Source organism: Nansenia antarctica, assembly GCF_963989245.1.
Source record: "Nansenia antarctica genome assembly, chromosome: 6".
Classification (NCBI taxonomy): Eukaryota; Metazoa; Chordata; class Actinopteri; order Argentiniformes; family Microstomatidae; genus Nansenia; species Nansenia antarctica.
This window is the reverse complement of record NC_137676.1, coordinates 32043795-32063350: the sequence shown is the minus strand read 5'-3', so window position 1 is coordinate 32063350 and position 19556 is coordinate 32043795. Positions and strand designations below refer to the sequence as shown.

At 43.5% G+C, this 19556-nt stretch overlaps 1 protein-coding gene across 1 annotated transcript; it reads right to left on the bottom strand.

Moving 5' to 3' along the window:
- Positions 1–9543: 9543 nt before the first annotated feature.
- LOC308159763 (properdin-like) lies at positions 9544–19121 on the bottom strand. The gene is made up of 10 exons (XM_080533578.1): positions 19023–19121; positions 16362–16503; positions 15433–15599; positions 14901–15065; positions 14570–14764; positions 14122–14295; positions 10867–11055; positions 10530–10641; positions 9936–10074; positions 9544–9833 (listed from the first exon to the last, which is right to left on the bottom strand). Exons 1-9 carry the CDS (start codon positions 19072–19074, stop codon positions 9936–9938), a joined length of 1335 nt encoding a protein of 444 aa, XP_080389704.1. The 5' UTR covers positions 19075–19121; the 3' UTR covers positions 9544–9833.
- Between the last annotated feature and the right edge of the window lie 435 nt (positions 19122–19556).

The following is a 19556-nucleotide window of genomic DNA, read 5'->3' as shown; positions in this document are numbered from 1 at the left end:
CGGGACCAGCAAAGCATTTGATGAGTGTTGGCAGAAGCAATGGCGGTTGCTGTGGTGGATAGGATAGCACGAAAATGCCATGAAATAGAGAGAATATATCATCAAGGGATTTGTGGTGAACGTGAGATTCGTTCACTAGATGCTTGTACTAGAAATCTACAGCGCAGTAATTGAAGCTGCTCCAGCGTTTTCTGACTTCAGAATGAAACCGTAGATATCTGAAACTGTAATTAGTAGTAGTCGGTTCCTTGCTTCCTGCTAAACAGAAAATTGGCATGGAAAAATACTCTTGCCATAGTCAATCCAAGAAGAAACCACGAGGGAAAACCTAAAATCACACAGCACCCTCACTATCAGCCTATAGGACTAAGTGCCTGAGATTTCTGCTAAATGAATGAATGAATGAATGAATGAATGAATGGTCTTTATTGTCATTGATATAGTACATTTACATTTTTGGCATTTAGCAGACGCCTTATTCCAAAGCGACTTACATTTACATTTACATTTTTGGCATTTAGCAGACGCCTTATTCCAAAGCGACTTACAATCAATACATTTGAATAAGCATGTGAATCAGCAGTCCACCATTCGTTTCAGGAAGAGTACTCTAGCTCGGGCCGGGGGCCACTGATAGAAGGAAAAACCTTCTCCCTATTATCGCCTTCTACTAAAACCTTTTTTATTTTTTATTTTTATTTTATTTTTAATATTTTTATTAATTTTTTACTGGAGAAACTGAGAAACAGTACAAGGGGGGCAATAGAAGTTCTAGGGACACAGTAGAGGGGAAAGCGGGTGTCTTTAGGAGACTTACAATCAATACATTTGAATACTAAGCATGTGAATCAGCAGTCCACTATTCGTTGCAGGAAGAGTACTCTAGCTCGGGCCCGGGGCCACTGATAGAAGGAAAAACCTTCTCCCTATTATGGCCTTCTACTAAAACGTTTTTATTTATTTATTTGTATGTATTTTTTTTATTACTGGAGAAACTGAGAAACAGTACAAGGGGGGCAGTAGAAGTTCTTAGGGACACAGTAAAGGGGAAAGCGGGTGTCTTTAGGAGACGTAGTGGTGAGGGTCAGAAGATGTCTCAGGAGGAGCAGTTAAGATGTAACCTGAAGAGATGGGTCTTCAGTCTACGACGGAAGATGGGTAGTGACTCTGCCGTTCTGACAGCCGTGGGGAGCTCATTCCACCAGCCAGTGTTGTGAAGAGACGTGATCGGGCAGCCCGACTGCTGTGTAGAGGAGGTGGGGCCAGTCGGCCAGCCGAGGTGGAGGAACGGAGTGAGCGGGCAGGGGTTTGGGGGGTTACCATTTCCTTCAGGTAGGCAGGAGCTGTCCCTTTAGCTGCCTGGTATGCAAGCACCAGGGTCTTGAATCTGATGCGAGCTGCTATCGGGAGCCAGTGCAGGGTGCGAAGGAGAGGGGTGACATGCGAGTATTTGGGGAGGTTGAATACCAGCCGGGCAGCAGCATTCTGGATGAGCTGCAGAGGTCTAATGGCTGAAGCGGGGAGCCCAGCCAGGAGTACATTGCAGTAATCCAGGCGGGAGATGACCAGTGCCTGGGTCAAGAGTTGCGCTGCCTCTCTGGTAAGGAATGGTCGTATCCTTCTGATGTTGTAGAGGAGGAATCTGCAGGAGCGAGCCGTTGCTGCAATGTTCTCCGCACAGGATAGTCGGTTATCCAGGATCACTCCAAGGTTCTTGGCTGTCAGGGAGGGGGTTACAGTAGAGTTCTCCACTGTGATGGAGAAGTCTTGGAGAGGGCAGGCTTTCCCGGGGATGAAGAGGAGCTCGGTCTTGTTAAGATTGAGCTTGAGATGGTGGTCAGCCATCCAAGTTGAAATGTCAGCGAGACATGCTGAGATACGGGTTGCCACGTGTACATCAGACGGGGGGAAGGACAGGAAGAGTTGAGTGTCGTCTGCATAGCTGTGGTAGGAGAGCCCATGTGAAGAGATTACCGAGCCAAGAGACTTGGTGTAGAGGGAGAAGAGTAGGGGCCCTAGGACGGAATCCTGGGGAACTCCAGTGGAGAGGGTTCGTGGAGAAGATAGCGATTCTCTCCAGGTCACCTGGTAGGAGCGGCCCGCCAGGTAGGAAGAAAACCAGGAGTGTGCGGTGCCAGAGATGCCCAGGTCTGAGAGGATGGAGAGAAGGATCTGGTGATTGACTGTGTCGAAGGCAGCAGACAGGTCAAGGAGAATGAGAACAGAGGAGAGGGAGGAAGCTTGGGCAGAGTGGAGGGCTTCCGTGACAGCAAGGAGCGCAGTCTCAGTGGAATGCCCAGCCTTGAAGCCGGATTGGTGGGGGTCTAAGTGATCCATCTTCCGGAGATAGTCAGTCAGTTGTTTAGATGCCGCGCGTTCAAGGGTTTTGGAAGGGAAGGAGAGAAGGGATACCGGTCTGTAATTGTGGACAGATGATGGGTCAAGGGTAGGTTTCTTGAGGAGAGGCTTGACTCTGGCTATTTTGAAGGCCGCTGGGACAGATCCAGTGGATAGGGAGGAGTTGATTAGGGTGGTAAGGTAAGGAAGGATGTCGGCGGAAATGGATTGGAGAAGAGGGGAGGGGATGGGGTCAAGAGGGCATGTGGTTGCCCGCTTTGATGTGATAAGTGTGAGAATCTCATCGGGGGAGAGGGGGGAAAAAGATGACAATCCAGAGATCGATTGTCGAGGGGAGAGTTTGGAAGGGGTGTTAGCATTGTTAGTGGGAACAGTGTTAGCATTGTTAGTGGGAGGAGGGAGCGGTGGGGGGAGAAAGGTGCTGCTGATGTTGTCCACCTTTTTTTCAAAGTAGGTGACAAAGTCATCGGCGGACAGGGAGGAAGGAGGAGGGGGAGGAGGTGGATTAAGGAGTGAAGAGAAAGTGGAGAACAGTTTTCTAGGATTAGAGGCAGAAGAATGCATTTTTGAATGATAGTAGGATGTTTTAGCAGCTGATGCCGAGGAGGCGTAGTTGGCAAGGAGAGAGTGATAGAGGTTAAGGTCATCGGAAAGGCCAGTTTTTCTCCATTTCCTCTCAGCTGCTCTGAGCTCTAGTCTACAAGCATGTAGCGTTTCAGAGAGCCAGGGAGCTCGAGGAGAGGATCGAGCTGGCTTCAAGGTTAGTGGACAGAGGGTGTCGAAGGATGAGGTGAGAGCGGACAGGAGGGTTGAGGATGCCGCATCAGTGGATAGAAGGGAGAAGGATTCGACAGAGGGTAGGGAGGATAGGACAGAAGAAGAGAGGGTGCTGGGGGACAGGGTACGTAGGTTACGACGAGAGGGTCTTAAGTGGTTAGAGGCTGAGAGGGAAGAGGAAGTTTTGAGGGGAAGAGAGAAGGATATAAAGTGGTGATCAGAAACTGGAAGAGGGGTAACGGTAAGGTTGGAAGTGTGGGAAGATCTGGTGAAGACAAGGTCGAGCTGATTGCCTGCCTTATGAGTCGGAGGAGAGGGGGACAGGGTAAGGCCGAAGGAGAGGAGAAGGTCAAGTACTCCAGATGAGAGAAGCTTCTCAGATTGGAAATTGAAGTCGCCTAGTAGTACGAGCGGAGTGCCATCATCAGGGAAAGAGCTGAGAAGGCCATCCATCTCGCCTAGGAAGTCACCGAGTTGGCCTGGGGGGCGATAGATGACAACAATGTGGAGTTTGACCGGGGAAGAGACAAAAGCAGCATGAAATTCAAAGGAGGATGTAGACAAGTGTGCCAGGGGAAGGACAGTGTGTGACCACTCGGGCGAGATGAGGAGTCCTGTGCCTCCCCCTCGGCCAGAGGGTCTAGGGGAATGAGAAAAGGAGTAGGCGGCAGAGAGGGCTGCCGGTGTAGCTGTGTTTTCTGGTGTGATCCAGGTTTCAGTGAGAGCAAGGAAATTGAGGGCCATAAGAGATGTATAAGCTGAGATAGCGTCAGCTTTCCGGACCGCCGACTGGCAATTCCAGAGACCGCCTGTGGCGATAAAGTCATGGTCAGTAGAAAGAGGTGGGTAGATGAGATTGGAAGGTTTGCGAGGGGCGATGTAGCATCTAGGTGTCCTCCTGAGTGTCAGAAGAACAGGGATAGGGAGAAAGCACATTGTGGCAAAAGTATGTAGAGGGGAAGAGGGCTAAGGAACCAACAGAACTAGGAGTAGCTAAGCGCACTCAGTAGACCGGAGTGACTTGAGAAGAGAGCAGCAACACTACAAACAACTGGAAGAGAAGGTACTTAGTATCCTGGCTTCCGGCTTCCTCTCAGGCCTTCCTCGATGGACTCCCACAGATAGACTCCCGTCTTGTTGTCAAGAGTCTTGACTCCCACAGATAGACTCCCGTCTTGTTGTCAAGAGTCTTAGTGTCAGGAGGCCACTAAGGCCAGTACAGGTACCAAACAACGAAATTTGGGAGGGGGGGCTCCCCTGGTGCTAGGAAAGAAAAAAAAAACTAAAAAAACAAGAAGGGAAAGGAGCTGGTTTACATAAATAAAGGCTATGTACACTATCCACTATACTATACTGTACAGATAAAACACTGTGCTGTACTCTATGCTATGCTATACCTATTCTAACATTTCCTATTTCTCTGCAACCTTATGTACCCAAGGGTTGTCATATTGCACATAGTGTTATTGCACATTCATTTAAAGTGTCGCATCCATTTAAACTGTCCATCCCTTTACTTGAAGAACATACCTCTTATTACACCGTTAGGGATAACAAGTACATTCTAACAGGAATCAATATTTAAATGAACACAAGCCAGATATATTAATAACAGTTTATGTTTGACACTATCATTGCACATAATGAGTACGCTTGAGAAGGTCAACAAACCAGATGTTGTTATTTTGGCTACGGTATCTGAGGTACAGTATGCTGCATGTATCACATCTTACCCATACTTGAGTCCCCACCAACATACAGCACACTGGAAACAAAGGGAAGACCAGTGTTCAAGCACAACTTTAGCATTTGGGAAATACAACTCTTTCATAAAATGACTTCTTAACAGCATCAACAGAAAAATAACTCAGGAACACACCACTGGGAGGTCGTTGAGGTTGGAGACAAAACATCCTGGGCTCTGTGTGTGATACCAGAGTCTATCCAAAGAAAGAAAGGTAGAGAGGAAAGATACTGGGGATTATGTTACTCCAGAGGTGCATACACAGTATATTCCCAAACAAGACCAGGCACTTTTCTCTCAGTGAGACAGAAACTCCAGAGGATTAGAGTGCAGTTGGACTGTGGCAGTGGAAAGCTGTCATTCTCTTACCCTGATAACAACACACACCTAGGCCTACACATGTTCACACACACTTTCGATAAGAGAATCTTTCCATACCTCAGCATGTCCTGTAGGCTACTCTCCACCCTTTGATGATCTTACCAGTGAACAACAGTGGAACAAGACTTTAACTATATTAACATAGCTGCTGCAACCAATCACAATACTACATACTGTACACCCATGAGCCAAGACCACTTATTATGACCCAATCAGACCACTGACAGGTGAAGTTACATTAACATTGATTATCTTGTTACAACAGCACTTGTAAATTGGTGGGAATGCAGGAGAAATGTGCAGGAGTAAAGAGTCCATGCCTCGGCGCACGGAGGACCAACAGCATATTCAGCAGGTGGACATAATGTTTTGGCTCATCAACGTACAGTGTATATTGATTGTTCAATTCCTTTGTTTAATCAACTTCATTTCATTTCGATGATCGTTTTGTGTAGCCTACTAGGTGAGTTTCCGTTGTGTACCGTTGATTCTTTTTTTTTTTACAAACCACTTACAGTTTTCCCACGATTGCTTACACACATTTCCTGAAGAAAAACCAAATTTTCTCTGAACCCTACACACAAACCACAGAAATACGCACACATAATTCCAAATCCAACACATCCGTTGCAAAATAACACTCTGCCTCCAAGACTATTTTAACTTATTGACCTTTGAAATGACACACACAGCCATCATATGAGTAGACACTACTACCGGTAAGCTAAATCCAACACATCTCTTGCAAAATTACACTTTGCCTTCAAAACCATTTTAACTTTTCACAAAATCGACTTTTGTGTTCAAATGACACACATAGCCATCATAGGAGTAGACACTACTAAGCAGCCGGTGCACACTGATGTGCTAAATGGAAAACACTACAGTTTTAATGGAAAACACTATATGAATGACTCATCAGGGGAATTATACTTTTGCAGTATAATGTTTTTACAGTAGACTCAATTATGAAACACACAAATATGCAGTAACAACAGAAGGTTTTATTCAACAAAAGGTCTCATTCTACATCCAAAAGCAAAATGGATGTAAGTAACAGCAGAGAGGAAAAAAAAGGCCTGCACAGTGGACAGAAAAAAAGGCAGGCAGCTGTGACTGCCAATGGCCCCTGGTCCTAGCATGGATTCTTTTTTTCTTATGATATCTGATTTATAGATGATTCACTTAAAACAAATGTATGTCGTAAGTCGCTAAAAGTGTCTGCTAAATGTAAAAATATAAATGCAATTCCGTTTCCACAAACTTATTATTATTAAAATTATTTGTTATTCTGTAACTTCGAAACTCTGTGCTCCGTCTTGTGTTGAGAAGGACAAAATGTTTATTTTTATTTTTTTTATGCCTCGTTCGGCTGGGCATATCAACTTATCTCCAAATGAAGTTGAACTATTACATGAGAATTTGGGTTGTTGTGTCAATTGCTTCTGGTGCCTTATTGTGTGAAGAACAGACATTGTAAATTGCACAACTTTAGTGCCTTCAGTGTTTAGCAATTTGAATGATTGTGTGTTCCAGGTGAGGACAATGAGATTTTCCTCGAGAACATTGTGCAAGATATAGAGAATTGTGTATAGTGTTTTGACAGAAGGGGTGTTTGGAATTGACATGTGAGTGTAAAGCAGAAGATGTGTTCAGCAGAATTGGTGTAGAGAGTTGATGCATGAGTTACGGATTGTGCACACTGTGTCTTGAGTTTAGAACTGTTTTAGTGTGTTAGCAATCGTGAAAAACTGTAATACGTTTTCAGGCGAGAAAGTAACCATATTCCCAAAATGTGTCCAGTTTATCAAAATAACCCGTTTATATATCTGATCTGATGTTTTTCCCCCACTGTTCGCTAGCTACATTACGTTGCTTAGATACCTTCACTGCAGAGTTTGACAGAAATATCGTAACCTAATTCCTAAACAAGTTGTAAAATGATTTGGGGGGCCAATATCTTTAGTACGGAAGCGCATTGCGTTCACCAAAAAACATTAAAAATAGACTAATTACGAGATACGTATCTCAGATCCTATCTCCTAATTAGGAGATACATACTCCATGCACTTCGGCTCAGTACGATCAGTGCACGGCTGCGGAAAGGTATGTTGGTAAATGATCAGCTTGTTTATCTTCCAAAGTTATAAGTTAATGGCTTAAGGCTTAAGCTATAAATTAATGGACATTTCGTAATAGATGTAGGTTTATAGCTACGGTTTTACTGTGCTTTTTGTTACCTTTTAAGGTGCCCAACTTTTAGCTAACTGGCATGGTGGAGTTGTTGCTAGCTAGCTAACAGAGATGTAACCTGTAAATGTCATGCCTGTGTCAAGTGTTAACTTGGAGCAAGGAGGAAAATGTGGCTGAGTAGAATCAGAGAAGGGCCTGTGGGATGACTACAGGAAGAAGTTCCCCTACAGCCCCATAGCTCTACCAGTCCTACCAGTCAGCCCCATGGCTCTACCAGTCCTACCAGTCAGGCACTGAGGCCTTGACCAATGATTAGGATGTGAGTTCTCAAAGAAGGGCTGAGTGCTCAACCAGGATTCTGAATCTCCAGAATCTAATTTTCCACCATTTAACAACTGTATTTTGTGACTTACATTGTTTAGGCTTATGAAACAGTGTACATTTTTTTGCTTGAATTAAATTGACTGTACATTGAGCATGAAGCATGGAACATTGAAAAGGGTTCATGCTTCTTTGTGTGTGGAAAGTAGACTGTTCCAATAGTCTTCTGAAGTGATGTCTTTGCTCCTGTGTCTACCTATAGTTGTCTTACTATGGTGTGATCTCCATTGGCACTCCCCCCCAGTCCTTCAAAGTTATTTTTGACTCTTCCAACCACTGGGTGCCCTCAAGGACTGCTCTCTCAGAGCCTCTTCTCTGTCTACCTGAGAAGGTAGCTACACTAACATGGATGGTCTCAGAGCCTCTTCTCTGTCTACCTGAGAAGGTAGCTAACATGGATGGTCTCAGAGCCTCTTCTCTGTCTACCTGAGAAGGTAGCTACACTAACATGGATGGTCTCAGAGCCTCTTCTCTGTCTACCTGAGAAGGTAGCTACACTAACATGGATGGTCTCAGAGCCTCTTCTCTGTCTACCTGAGAAGGTAGCTACACTAACATGGATGGTCTCAGAGCCTCTTCTCTGTCTACCTGAGAAGGTAGCTAACATGGATGGTCTCAGAGCCTCTTCTCTGTCTACCTGAGAAGGTAGCTACACTAACATGGATGGTCTCAGAGCCTCTTCTCTGTCTACTTGAGCAGGTGGCTACACTAACATGGATGGGTGTGGGTGTGGGGGTGGGGGAGACTGACGTAACTCTAAGAAGAGATATTAAGGTTGTGTTCGTAAATTTGCCAGAGCGCACACTGGGTTCAACGTCATAAAGGGACCAAGTAATTTGATTGGACAAGAGGCAGTCACGTGGAGGCTCCGGCGCTCTCAGAGCTAATTTACGAACACGACCTATATACAAGTCAAAAAAGAGAGGGCCTCACGTTGTACCCGTAACTGTATAACACATGGTATTTGTGTTGTGGTTCTTTGCTTTAGATGTTACCTGTACTGGTAAGTGAATGACTGATCTTGGTTTGACCTTCTCCCTTTCTTAGAAACAGTGCAGATTGCAGTGTGGTGAGCTTCGGTGAGAGCAATTACTTCTCTGGACAGCTCAACTGGATCCCTCTCTCCTCCGAAAGCTACTGGACAGGTACTTGACACACATGATTACATTATAAATGTCCATATGTATTGGTCCCAATGAGCGGGCCGGCGCCTTGCATGGTAGCCTGCCGTGTAAATGGGTGAATGAGAGGCCTTTTTAAAGTGCTTTGGAAAAAGGCTCTATATAAGTGCAGTCCATTTACCATTTACCAAAGTGGTCTGTGTGTGTGAGTGTGTAGATGTCCAGTGATGGACTGGCCAGTCTTCATGGAGAGCCTTTTTCGGTAGGTATGTAAAACTCAGAGCGAACCTGCAGGTTGAAGCTGGGGTGGTGGATGGGATGATCAAAATGTAATTTCCATAGCCAGTGCCGTGGTGAAAACACTGTTTAACCAGGGTGAAGTGTAGCAAATCTCTTTAAGCCTGGTCCCATGACCATGAGTCTGCTTTATTTTCATTGGTGGGTTCAGCTGTCAGTCACCTGGCGGCCTGTCGCCTTAAAGTGCCCAACCTGAACCTACATAGACTTACCTCTCCCATTGTTCCTCTGGTCAAATCTTACATGGCACATTATCACAACTGATATTAAATAGAAGATCTTATACAGCTATGAGAATGTGGGGAACAACATGTTTTATTTCTTCAGGGCCCGAGAGGACACAGACATTGTTGTCATGTAAACATTGCGTTACACAGATGACTCTGGAGAACCGTGCGCTCATCTGACCAAAAGCTTCTGCTAAATAGTGACATCACACAGAAAGACACGTCGACTTGATGTGATAGGCGGCTGTACGGGATCCTTCTTCATAGTCAACAGTATCAGGTTCTCCCACCCGCCTCAGTGGTCGCTGCCTTCAGTTGGTGGATGATGACGCCCCCTTAAAACACTAAACCGTTCTGGAACATAGGATAACATTTTTTGGTTACAGCATTATTAACAGACCGTTATTTGAAATTGTAATGACAACTATGAAAACAGCACTGATAATAATGCATTACCTATGTTTTGATACATGGCGGGATATTTTGACAGGGCAGACTCTCAGATTTCTCTATCAAGTCTGGGCAGAGTACTTTTGGTGTCCCGTAAAACGCTGCATCCTCCAAACGTACTCCACGGTACCCCCTAATCTGCTTCCTGACAGGAAATACACAGCAAATGGTTACCATTAGGTGCACCCTGGTTCAAGCACACAGCACATCGAATGGATTTGAGACGAGATTTGAAAAACGGTCTGCTTCAGAACATGGACTGAATGACTATGAGCCCTGGCCATGCCTAAATAGCATTCACAGGCAGTATCAGTTCAACCTATTATGGGGCCCTAAGGAAACAACATGTGGAGCCCCCCCCCCCACCACACCTGCAATTTCACCACCCTCCAGAAACCCACCCACCATGCAACTGGTGTATGACCATTAGAAATAATATCAAATGGAAAAAATAAAACATTTAAAAAGAATCATAGGAATAATAGGAAACTGTATAGGCCTACAATACAGACATGTCAATAAATAAATACACATTCTCTAATAATAAAAGAAGAATTGGCTTCTTAAAAGCAAGGCTAACGAAAGTGTTAATTTGCTTACGGGTATTCTGACAGATCTGGCATGCACTTGCGTACTCTGGTCCTTTCTGACTTTTCTCCACAGGGAGGCAGACACAGACCCCACTCGCTCCACTCAGACCCTTCACCTTGAACTAGACACGGAGGAAATTCGACATGAGGGACATGAGATAGCCAACATAATCAATTCACAATTTATTTTAACGACTGTTAGAAGTTACTCTTACATGTGGGACACTGCAAAAAAAACATACAAGTTGATATACTTAATCATCATTAACATGTCAATGTTAATGATGTTAAAAGAGTCACAAACACAACTCAGTGACAGTCAACCCAAGAACAAGTGTCTTACTCACAGGGGCAGTTTCGGACATCATAGCAGGACCTGTAATCAGTCTGGTTTCCCTCACACAGCACTCCACCATGAGCCCAGTGAAGGCAGCCTCTCTTTCGTCTCTGGAGTCCTCCCCTTTTCAGACAGTTAATGTTCCCTCTGTTCGACTTGCATTCTTCCCAACTCTCCCATTGCGTCCATTGACCATCCACTGAGGGATAAAGCAATATCTATAATCAATCCATCCAACTTTATTTATATAGCACAAGTCATACTTGAAATGCAACTCCAAGTGCTGAACATAAAAACAATAGTAAGATAAAAAAAAAAGAAAAGAACATGAGTTCAAAAAAAAAGAACAGACAACACAATAAAACAAGAAATAGGAGATACTAAATAAATAAAATACAACCCAATAAAACAGGAAATAGGAGATAAGAAAAAAGTGCAAGTTAAGATAAACACTAGATAAAAGGTGTGTTTTAAGCTTGCCACACTCTCTGCCACCCGCAAGTCCTCCGGCAAGCCTTTCCATAGTCTGGGGCCATAGTGGCTAAAAGCGTCCTCGCCATGGGTCTTAGACCAGACCCCTGGAACAACCAAGAGACCACTCCCAGAGGACATGAGGGACCTAGTGGCTACATATCTTAAAACCATGGCAGACATGTAGTTGGGAGCGAGACCATTTAAAAGCGTGCACTAGTCTCTCAGTATTGGCCTGGGAAAGAAACAGACTAGTGTCTCAGTATTGGCCTGGGAGAGAAACAGACTAGTGTCTCAGTATTGGCCTGGGAGAGAAACAGACTAGTGTCTCAGTATTGGCCTGGGAGAGAAACAGACTAGTGTCTCAGTCTTGGCCTGGGAGAGAAACAGACGCACTCTGGCAATATTTTTGAAGTGATAAAAGGCAGATTTGGTCACATTCCTGATGTCGGCGATATAAGATAGTTAACCAATGGGAATCCAGGATACTACAATGACAAGTTGCATCCGGGACCATAGTACTTAATAACTACATCATATATTTTCATTATCTGTTTGAAATCATGAAATGATATATATACATATACACCCCTACACTCACTGGCCACTTGCAGCTTATAACTGGCCACTTGCCCGTTAACGCAAATATCTAATCAGCCAATCATGTGGCAGCAACTCAATGCATTTAGGCATGTAGACATGGTCAAGACGACCTGCTGAAGTTCAAACCAAGCATCACTATGGGAAAGAAAAGTGATTTAAGTGACTTTGAACGTGACATGGTTGTTGGTGCCAGATGGTGGTCAAACCAGTTGGTGGTGGTTTGAGTATTTCAGAAAGTACTGATCTACTGGGATTTTCCCACACAACCATCTCTACCGGTAACAGAGAATGGTCAGAAAAAGAGAAAATATCCAGTGAGCGGCGGTTCTCTGGGCACACATGGTGGTGGTGTAATGGTGTGGGGGATATTTTCTTGGCACAAATCTTCAGCGATGTCATGTGATGCTATAATGTCAATATGGACCAAAATCTCTGACGAATGTTTGAATCTTTGTTGTTGAATCTATGCCATGAAGAATTAAGGCAGTTCTGAAGGCAAAAGAGGGGCTCCATCCCGGTACTAGCAAGGTGTACCTAATGAAGTGGCCGGTGAGTGTAGAGACAGCCCCTGCTCTCTGTGCCTGGATATTGTGTCCAAATTCACCTTATGTTTTCTCTGCCATTTCTCAATGCATAAAAGCACTATCTGGCTACAGTTGAAATGACTTAAAGTATTGTTTACACATTGTTTACCATGAATCATCAATATTCTAACTCTGTTAAATGGTACAGTCTTATGTGATAGGTTATGTGGTTACAGCTGATCCTCAGTGCCCTCCTTAGTTCATGTGGGGTGCAGAATACACTAGCTAATGAATCTGTTTCTATTATACTCACATGGTTATCAGTTATTACACATAGTATAAGATATTCACCCACATTAAGATTTGTTCAATTGTACAGTGCATACCTGACATACATTTGATCAGTAAACCTTTATTATTATTAAAAAATTTTGCTCAGTATTAAGCTGGTACGTACTTAAAAGGTACTGGGTAAACATGTTATTATATGATGATTGCATATTATTTATGCTTGCTGGTTCTAGATTGACTGACTCAAACACCACTATGTGCCATTTAATACCAGGTATACCAATAGTTAGAGTTACTAATAGGGCTGTACAGATTACCAGATTATTCAAAGAGATTAATCAACATCAATCAATGTTTTAGGTTACACATTTTAGAAAAAAGTTAATTGGATTTCTAAATATCAGACACAAGTTAAAGCTAGAGTGGGTGACATGTTGCCAACTAAGCAAATGTTAGGATATATATTTTTCTTAGCTTTTATTGTTAATTCTTCTAGCACCAGTTAGTTAGATATCTTATCAGTTTTCCTGTTTTAATAGGCACGTTATCAGTATGGTACCCTACACAAGACCAATTATAAGGTATTAAGGAGTTACTGTCTGTCTGGTACTGTCTGGTTTGGCCTTCAAGCCAGGTGCAGCAGGAAAACTCCCTTCTTAGCTCTCACGTCAAACACAAGACAACATTCAATTCATAGTTTTAGCCCATAATAAACAAGGCCATTAGGTATTACATCATAGTGGCCAAAAAGGGGACGGACTCTGTGCTTTCTAAACGTATATAATATCATGTAAAATCTGAAGTGAACAACCTTGCCTCCTGAGACCACCTCAGGAGTTAGGTCCAGCTGATCTCTGTACTCTACGTGTAATTTTCAATAAATATACCAAGTGTGCATTAGAGAACTTCTCTCCTCTTTCTTGGTGCAGTCGACAAAAGAACCGGATCTGTTTAATTCTAACACAAGAGTGTTGTACCAAGTACCCTTTGTCTTGAATGGGAAAGTCAATTTGGGTTTCTTGACTACAAATGTAAATAACATCTCTGACCACCCAAGGTGAAAAATTACCGGTAGGCAGAAAATGTTCACATTTCCACATCCGATTAATCGGTAGATGAATCAACTAATAGGGAACAATGACTCAACAATCTTCTTTTACAGACTAACAGCCCTATACTAATTGTGCTGAATGTACTGAGGTTAGCACCAGAACGTTGCACATTATTACGACATAGGTTCTTAGTAAATACTGGGCAAATACCAATTAAACAGGGCTGTCAAATAAAGGGTTACCAACAACAAAGTTTGCTCAAAGGTTAATAAGTGATTAAGTTGACAGACAGGGGGGGGAGACTACATGCTGTCAATGTTTTACCTGGGCAATGTTTTAGGGTATTGCAGATGCTGGTTTGTGTTTTTTCTCCAGAGCAAAACTGTCCTCCATGTTTAGGGGCTGGGTCATCGCACTCCCGCCTCATCTCTCGAATCCCTACCCCACAAGTAACAGAGCAGGGCCCAGGGGGGCTCCACTCTCCCCAATTGCCATCGACTGTCAAGGAGAAAGAGTCATTACGTTTTTTAATGCTATGCATCTTGTACAAATCCTATTCTTATATTCGGTTCATGCATGCATGCATATCTGTAGAGGGCTAGTGTGGGTACAGGCCTTCATTCTTGCTGCATTCTGACACACCTTATTCAACGCAACAGCTAATCATATTAGTGTGTAATAACTATGTGTGCTACTGCTTGGTTGGAACAAAAGTCTGCACTCACACCAACCTTAGGATATCAGAACATCAGAAGGACATCTAGTTTTTTACCAGGGCAAAAAGGAAGGTCCTCACAGGGCACCAGCTCATTGTTAGAGCCGGGGCATGGGCTGCCAACGGGCTCGACGGAAGGTTGGGGGTTGGTGCAGGATCTGTAGCGCTGCTTTGTGGGTTTGTTGGAACCCTCCCTTGCACAAGTCTCTGAGCACGGCTGCCAGTTGTCCCAGTTTGACCAACCACCGTGGGCTACAGCCAGAAGAGGACCAGAGAGAGACTTATTCAGATGATAAACTCATTTCTAAGGGTGCCGTGATCATTGCATTGACAGAAGGGTATTATTGCATTGACAGAAGGGTATCGTCGTTATGGTTGAAAACCTTACTTGGACAGACGTCAGCCTCCACACAGGGTTCAATTTCTTCACTGGATCCGTCGCAGCCGCCTCCACATAGTGCACCAATGCATGATCTCACTCTCTTTCTGGTTCCCTTTTCACAAGTCGCAGAGCATGGCTGCCACTCACCCCATTCTCCCCATAGTCCCTGTACTGTATGATAAAGAGCAACACATTAAATTACCTCTGGTTTGCTGTATGTAGCACTTCTTTTTACAGATATATAACCAGGTATTTACTTACTTACATTACACGGTAATTACACACTGAGAGCATATTCATTACTTGGTTTCTTTGGTGTTCATTGAAAGGGACACCACTAAGTACTATTTGGTACAAAGAAGTTAGTTACCGATGCATTTCAATGAACTTTAAATTTCATTTACTTTTTGGTACTGAGCTCCTGAAAATTAACCTGTCAATCATATCCATATTCATTACCAGACCACATCCTTTCCTAATGAGTACCTGGTAAATACCAACAATAACCTAAAGTAAAGTGCTCCGAAGGTCTCTTTACCAGGGCAGCAGTCTGATTCAATGCAGTGTTTGGCCTGTAGTTTTGTAAGGTTGTCGGGGTCGGGGCATTTTCCAATTCCGTAGCATTCTCGTCTTCTCTGTGATACTCCCTCCAAGCATCTCACAGAGCAGCGGCCCCAAGCACTCCACTCAGACCACGAGGCCGCCCTGAACAAACACAACAATCACTTCTTTTACATTTTACCTGTTTAGCAGACGCTTTTATCCAAAGTGACTTACAATTAGAGATTACAGTCAACCAAGGGCACATTAGTGGTGGCTTTTGCTGGTGGGATTTGAACTCATGACCTTCTAATCCACCAGTCCAACTCACTATCCACTAGGCCAGGCCACCACTACCCATCTCATTTACTGTAGAGGGATAGTTCAATATTTTTATTTGATTGCCAGCTGGTAGTCTATGGGCTAGGATAAAGTGTCAACTGTAAACAGAATATTGAGCAACCTTCCTTTTTGCTAACTTTAGGTACCGCTAACAAAAATACAATGGGAGGCAATGGGGAACAATATCACCTCAAAGTAACTTCCAAGTCAGAGAGTGCATTTGTATAAACATATATATATTTTCAATAGATTACAGTTTTTCAGGAAAAAGTGACCATCTCACTGTACTTGAACTTCCCCTTTAATTACTGTGTCAAAAGTTCAAGTACCGTTCTGAATATTTTAACCCTGTTAGTTAACAGCATTGGACTACAGCTAGCTACCGTATGCTATTACAGTCCTAGTCCAGAGAAATCAAGCAGTTTCACCGAGTGTAATAGTATCCTAATTCAGAAGCATGACCAAAATCTGGACTCACTAACTCAGTACTGTGCCTTCTGAAGCAGGATTGTCACATTGATTAGTGAACACTGTTGCCAGTGTGGACAGGCACACACAACATATTTGGAATCAACCAAGACTCACCCACAGGACCTGCATCCTGTTTCGTCTTTTCCAAGGTAGCCGTTATGAGGGTTCATACAACAGTCATCCTTGTTTACCTCTCCCAGGAGATTGACACAAATACCATCATTGAAATTGCTGTAGCAATGCACTGCCTGGGACACTGCAAACAGAGAGCATGTTTACTCTTTGGTCCAACTTTATTTGATTGTCTTGCAACTCAGACACTCCAACACCCTGTAGACAGATACACTCCAACACCCTGTAGACAGATACACTCCAACACCCTGTAGACAGATACACTCCAACACCCTGTAGACAGAAAGGCTCCAACACCCTGTAGACAGAAAGGCTCACCAGTGGCTCTACTTGTGTGTGTGAGCACACAAATACAACTAACTTTTACACAGATACACAGGCCTATAGCAGACACTTGGGTGGGGGGGGGGGGGGTGTTAGCAGAGTTTTTGATTGACAAATTGACAAATTTAGCTTGCGCTAAATCGATGGCGAAATCCGAGGCTATTCAGAAAACCTTCAGGGCTTAAGGATTGTGGTTATGCCCAGGGCTAACCACTTCACTAAGGTCCGGATGCCCAGGGCTAACCACGTCACTAAGGCCTGGATGCCCAGGGCTAACCACGTTACTAAGGCCCGGATGCCCAGGGCTAACCACGTCACTAAGGCCCGGATGCCCAGGGCTAACCACGTCACTAAGGCCCGGATGCCCAGGGCTAACCACGTCACTAAGGTCCGGATGCCCAGGGCTAACCACGTCACTAAGGCCCGGATGCCCAGGGCTAACCACGTCACTAAGGCCCGGATTCCCAGGGCTAACCACGCCACTAAGGCCCGGATGCCCAGGGCTAACCACGCCACTAAGGCCCGGATGCCCAGGGCTAACCACTTCACTCAGCGGCAGGTGTTGGATTAGGTATTTAAGGAAGTCCACAAGAAATATGATTAAAGAATATGAATTAAAAAAACGATTCTCTCGTTATATCAACAATAGTATTTTTGAACGGAACTTTCAGTGAGCAATTCCCATTGATAGTTTATGACAGACCAGAATGTACAGTCCAAGGGCCTCATTCATAAAGAAGTACTTGAACGTCATCTTTGACTTTCACGTAAGCACAGTTTTCTAAACGGACGTAAGCATTATTTATAAAACGGGCTGAGATGGTTTAAAGTTGCGTACGTGCTTCCTTCTATAAATACCAACGCAGGTAAAAATGAACGCAGGTGAATGAGGTTTGTATTAACACCCTGTGATAGAGGCTGAATTATAGCGGCTGAATTAAGACAAGTGCTATAATATAGGGTAGGCGTTCGTCTGGAAGTGGGAGAGGGCGGAGAAGGGTGGCTTCTCTGTAAGTTGCATTTGTAACGTTTGATCATGACAACTAACCAGGCACACAGGCACATGCTTATACTCTACTCAAGTTGTAAAAGAAAATCAGGGGAGGTGGTGGATTTTATAAGAGGACAATTTTAGCATCCCCTCGCCAGTGACTTCAGTGTCAGTAACTGTCATTGCATGTGTGCGTGCCCCCTCGCACCTTGAAATAGCAGTAACGTTCATTGATAAAATGACATTAAGTATGGAAAGAGGGGGGTGATTTTGACTGTTTTTATTTCAGGGGGGATGCCATCCCCCCTCAACTCGAGTGCTGCTTATACTGTAATAATATAATGGTCTTATTCTTATCAGGTGGTCTTATTCTTATATGGCTGCTCACTCCCTGACACCGGAGAAAATCCAGTATAATTTAGAGCTTGGCCGGGCAAGGTCCGTTGTGGAACGCCCTAGGCATGTTGAAGGGGAGATAGACAGCTCCGGAGGGATATAAAGGAAGACTGAAATACAATCAGAAACATCAGTTCCTTTTAAATCTTGAATTAAACTCATTTTCTCGGCTGATAACAACATCGTTAATTTTATTACGAGCCACTTGCATGAATTACACTAGGCAGTGCGGCTCACATGCCTGTAATAACTCCGCATAACCAGTAGGTAATGTGCGTAAGCAAGTTGAATACTCGACGTCGAGCCACGATCGTTTCCACGATCAAATTGACTCACGTTGAAATTGTATAAATCACTACGTTGACGTGGTTTTCTACGTACGACACGGGTAAGATCAACATTTGATCTAAGCACCCGTTATGAATGAGGCCCCAGATACAATGAATGATACCTCTGACCCCCACCCCCCCTGCTGTTTATGTTGTTTTTCTTGTGATATAGACAACTTTAGTTATGTAGTGATCATGAAATAATTAAGTTGTGAGCTCGACATAACAACATGTCCTCTGTGGACGTCTGTAGGTGTTGATCTTAAAAAAACGTTTGCAGGAAAAGTGCTTTACACATAAAAGTTGTTATTATTATTATTATTATTATTATTATTATTATTATAATTATTATTATTATTACTGACCGGAACAGCAGGTATTTCTAACTAAGTGATAGCTCATTTCAATGAGTCAGACAGTATCACTTGTTACATTTACAAATCTACAAACAGGTAGACTTGGAAAGGTAGTAAATTCATTTTAAATGCAATATATTACAATATATTAATAGATAATGAATATACAATATATTCCATTGGAGTCATTCATGTGTAATAAGAGGAGTTTGTTTAAACAACAATTGCAATAGTTAAAGACACTCACCAGATTCCTTGATGGTAATTAGCAATAAGAATGTCCAAGTCAACCAGACCATTTTGAGTTGACTCCTTACTGTTCCCTGTTCACTCTCTCAGTAGCAAGCTTATCTGCTTTGCTTTGCAATTTATTGGAACCAAACAGGAAAGAGGTGTATTCAATTCCCGTAAGTTCAATAAACTTGCCCATCCTGACCTTATTGCACATGTAATGTACACAATACACTTTATTGACAACTTCAAGCTCATCTGGAACCGCAGCGAGTACTATATGAGAGATGACCTCCATTCCAACCTCACTGGTGCACAATTCCTTTCTGCAAACATGGACTTTGCCATCCAAAACACTGTCATAGCTGACTGAGAAAGTCCACGCCCCCACAAGGTAATCACATCACCAATGTCAATATAACAAAATCAATTAAATCAGTTACCTTGTATGGCTACTTCTATCTGTCTTGGTCACTACGGCGGGCCTGGACTACTATACAAACACTTCATAAACTCTTCCGGTCGGTTAGTCTGTCCTCAGTCTAATTAA